The 3,882-nt window shown below is 37.1% G+C and overlaps 1 protein-coding gene across 1 annotated transcript; it reads right to left on the bottom strand.

The window, feature by feature from the left end:
- Positions 1–269: 269 nt before the first annotated feature.
- Positions 270–2,907, bottom strand: LOC102207403 (GTPase IMAP family member 8-like; the record flags this gene model as incomplete). The annotated part of the gene is made up of 4 exons (XM_005755142.1): positions 2,904–2,907; positions 2,292–2,323; positions 945–1,047; positions 270–863 (listed from the first exon to the last, which is right to left on the bottom strand). Coding segments are annotated over exons 2-4 (724 nt in total), but the record flags the coding sequence as incomplete, so codon positions are not given.
- Positions 2,908–3,882: the final 975 nt, after the last annotated feature.

Raw genomic sequence — 3,882 nt, 5'->3', positions numbered from 1 at the left:
ATGAGGTAAATCCTGTTAAAACGAAATGGTCACTGTAAACATTCAAGCAAACCAGTTATGGAGTTAATAACATAAAACTTCTACTACATCTACTGCTAATTTCTACAGTAATTGGGAATTGGATGTTAATAAAAATATTTTTGGAAAGCCAAGAGCAAAAATCAGGCGAAAAACCAATAAAAAGCATTAAAAGTAAAATAAAAACAACAACATTCAACATAAAAACCTGTATTTATGGGAATTAAGTTCTCTCCATCATAACATCTCACCTTTTTGTTTATGCTGATAACCTGAAGATCTGATCTCATCCTCTTTTTTGTTTGGCTGCAGATGATCCTCGTCTTTGTCTTCATCACACATCAGTCCACTGTAGCAGTGGGGATTGTTTTCAGAGACCATGATATCTATTTTCTCTAACAGAGCTATTATCTCATCTTCATCTGTCATATTTTTTGTACATGTGTGGAATCTTTTTTCAGTCAAACCACTGTTAGCTTTCAGGTCTGCCAGTGCACTTTCACATTTTTCACCTGGCTCATGAGTTACAACAGTCATTACATAAGGAAGAAATCCTTCTCCAAACGTCTTTTCTAGCCACTGAATCCCTGAGCTGTAATGGCTGCAATGCAGACCATATGGTACCAGTAAGAGAAAGACATGAAATGCCTGATCTGATGGGATTTTAGCAACATTTTGGAGACCGATCATATTAATGACAGAGATTTGCCGACCACACATATCATACAACTTGGATGAAAACTGATCCACATTGGATTTCTCTTTGTGGTCAAGTAAAATGTTGTTTGGCCCAATCTCCATGGAATTTGTGTCACCAAGTAACACAATTGTGAGCTCAGGCAGTTCTGAAACAAACCAAACAAAATCAGTAAGTTTAAAATGCAAATATAAGCTATAAAATCCAAGCTTCTGATTAAAAATATTACCTTTGTCTTTATCTGCAACTGATTCAGACGTAGTTTTAGTCTTGCCCTTTTCCTCATTCTCTTCTGGTTGTTGAGCTTCATGAGCATCATTCGCTGGATGGCACTAAGAAAAGAGTTACAGTGTGTTTTTCCATAATTTCATTGTGCATGTACAATGACAATAAAGAGCTATTCTGTTCTTCTATTATAGGGCAAAACATTCAATCAAAACATTTTAATCTCAGATGAAAAAGAGAGGTTCAAGTATATTTAATAAATGCTCATTTGAATGAAAAACAAAATTACTTAAATATGAGACGATAAAAATCTAGAACCACTCATATCACAGTAGGATTTCAGACTAAAACAGTTAAGTGTGTTTTATTTACAGACAGCCCAACAGGTTTGGACTTCAGACAAAGACAACAAACGCCCACATCATTACACTTAATCACTTTCTAAATCCTGAGCATTACTTCCACCAGTATTTCAGTGTTCAGAGTGAAACATTAGATGTAAACTCACATTTACTCTGCATCCTGTAAAGATTATGTTTCTTTCTTTGTGTAAAAAAGGCCAAAACTGGTTATCCAAACATGAACAGAGAAACCTGAACTACAACACATACCAGGTTGGTGTGACTTTGTTATTTACACAGGATGCCATTTTCTACTAAATCTTTACATAGAAAATACTACATAGTCTTGTTTAGAATCCTGTATTTATGACTCTGTTTAGTGACATTTTTGTTTGTGACAAATCTGACACCATAAACCAAATGCAGGTCACAACAGGTGTGTGGAATGTCGAGGTGAGCATCCAAATGTGGCATGCAGGCTGAACTGCTCCAACAATAAGTGAGCCTTTAAAAACCAGTAAAAAAAACCCAACATTAACAAAAACAAAGACAAAAGCCAGTGATGAATAACAAGGACCTCCTTCTGGAGAGCACACGAGGGACCGTACACAGTGTTTGTGACAATGAGGGCTGATGGGGAATGAGAGACAGAAGCTGTGAAAGTAATTTCACACAGTTGAAAGCATGCAGAACAATCACAAAGGAGAAACAAACGAACGCGAGCCACCAAAGTAACTTGTGGAAGTAGAAATAAACAAGAGCACTGACACACAAAGACTAACTCTAAACAAGATCCCAAATAAACAGGACTGCAGGAGGACAAAGGTGCAAACACAGAACAGTTAGGGGAACAAGTCAAAAAAAAAAGAAAGAACTGAAGCAAAATAAAATAAAAGTTAAACTAAAAATGTAATAATGATAATAAAAGAATCCAAAACTCAAAGTGACAGAAAATCCTATTACCACGACGATGTAACTGTGAGATAAGGACATCGGTGAAATTCCTTTACCTTGTTGTCAGCTGCCGTCTCCTCCATCTGAGCTGCAGAGTCATACAAGAGAAAGAAACACAGATATCTTGCAGTAATAGGAACAAAAGCTATTTAAAAATGAAATGCATGACAAATGCACTTCACTATTATAAGATCCAGTGTGTAAATATGCACCGGTGTGTAAATATAAACCCTTTTTCAAAATCATTTCAATTACGCTTCATCAGCCTCTCATTTATCTGACTGCCGTGTTTCAGAGAGAACCGTTTACTGTTTCTTTTGCTCCACCACCGTGTTTGATCCGCTGATTTGCTGTTGATTTCTTCATATACTGTAGTTCTTTACTGAAACGAACTGACTGCATCTTTGTTAACAAATTAGCGCATTATTAGTAGAAAATACTCTGCGCTTTTCTCTCACATCAGCATTTTTCTGATTTACCCCGCTGAGTAAATTTGCCCAAACAACATCCTCACAGTGCTCCTTTTTACTGATGTGACTTCAGGCAGCTTTTTAGTATCATTTAGACCTAAAGGCAGCTTCACATTATTCAAAATGATAAAATGAAAAGATTCAGTTTGAATCATATATTTGAAAGCGTATTCTGTAAGCTCTGTAGCATGGACTCACCTTGTGTTCCTTTCCTCGGGTCTGCTTTATCTGAGATCTGAGGTACTATTTAACTCCCTACCTTAACAAATCCCTCCTACCTCCTTTTGACGGAACTGTGTGCAGTGATCCAGGAAAACTAATTGTACATAAAACCGGCCATTCAGCGATGAAAACAGGTAAAGAGAGAGAAACAAAATTCAAGTCAAGACTTGCAACTTACAGAAAACCCCGCGTTTGTTGCTGTTTGATACTGAGACCTGTAAGGCTAGTTAGACTTGATTTTAAAATACCACCAATTGGGTTTTGGTTTTATGGTGTGAACTAATGCGACAGGGACTTGATTGCAAGATTTATCTGGAAACAAAAAAACTGTAGGCTGAGTGCAGCCCAAGTGAAGCAGGTACTATTCTCCAAGAAGGAATCATAGTAAGAGATACAATATTTACTGGAAACATGGAGGTGACATAGAGCGTTAAATCCTACATTTATGCTCGCTTGGTTTTACCTTTTCAACTTGTTATTGAAGGCAAATACACACCCACACACCCACACACACACACACACACACAGATTTTATCTTTTCTCGCAGGTGGCTGCTCTGCTTATTGGAATAAATAGGAATCTGACAAGATATGAGGGAATACTTCCAATAGACCACAATGCACAACAGAGGAAGCTAAAGAAAACTCTCCTGCATGCAGATGACTCATAAATAAGAGACAGATAAAATCATTAGTACATAAAAATACTTAGAAGAGTATTTCTGTCTGACATGCTAAAACTTGCCAACCATGCCTGCTGTTTCTGTCCACTATCTCAAATCACCTGAAATATCCCTAATTAACCCAAATTTCCCTCGGGATTAATAAAGTATTCTGATATGATCCACAGTTAAAAACACTTGTATGTATGCATCCAAAATGCTGCACCACGAGTACTGACAGGGACTAGAAAGAGAGAGCATGTTTCTCCTATACGGCTTCCCCTCATCAGCTCC

This window comes from Pundamilia nyererei, unplaced genomic scaffold, assembly GCF_000239375.1.
Source record: "Pundamilia nyererei isolate P.nyererei 1_Seehausen unplaced genomic scaffold, PunNye1.0 scaffold01024, whole genome shotgun sequence".
NCBI classification, from domain to species: Eukaryota; Metazoa; Chordata; class Actinopteri; order Cichliformes; family Cichlidae; genus Pundamilia; species Pundamilia nyererei.
The sequence above is the reverse complement of the archived record's forward strand: the minus strand, read 5'-3'. Positions and strand labels throughout refer to the sequence as shown.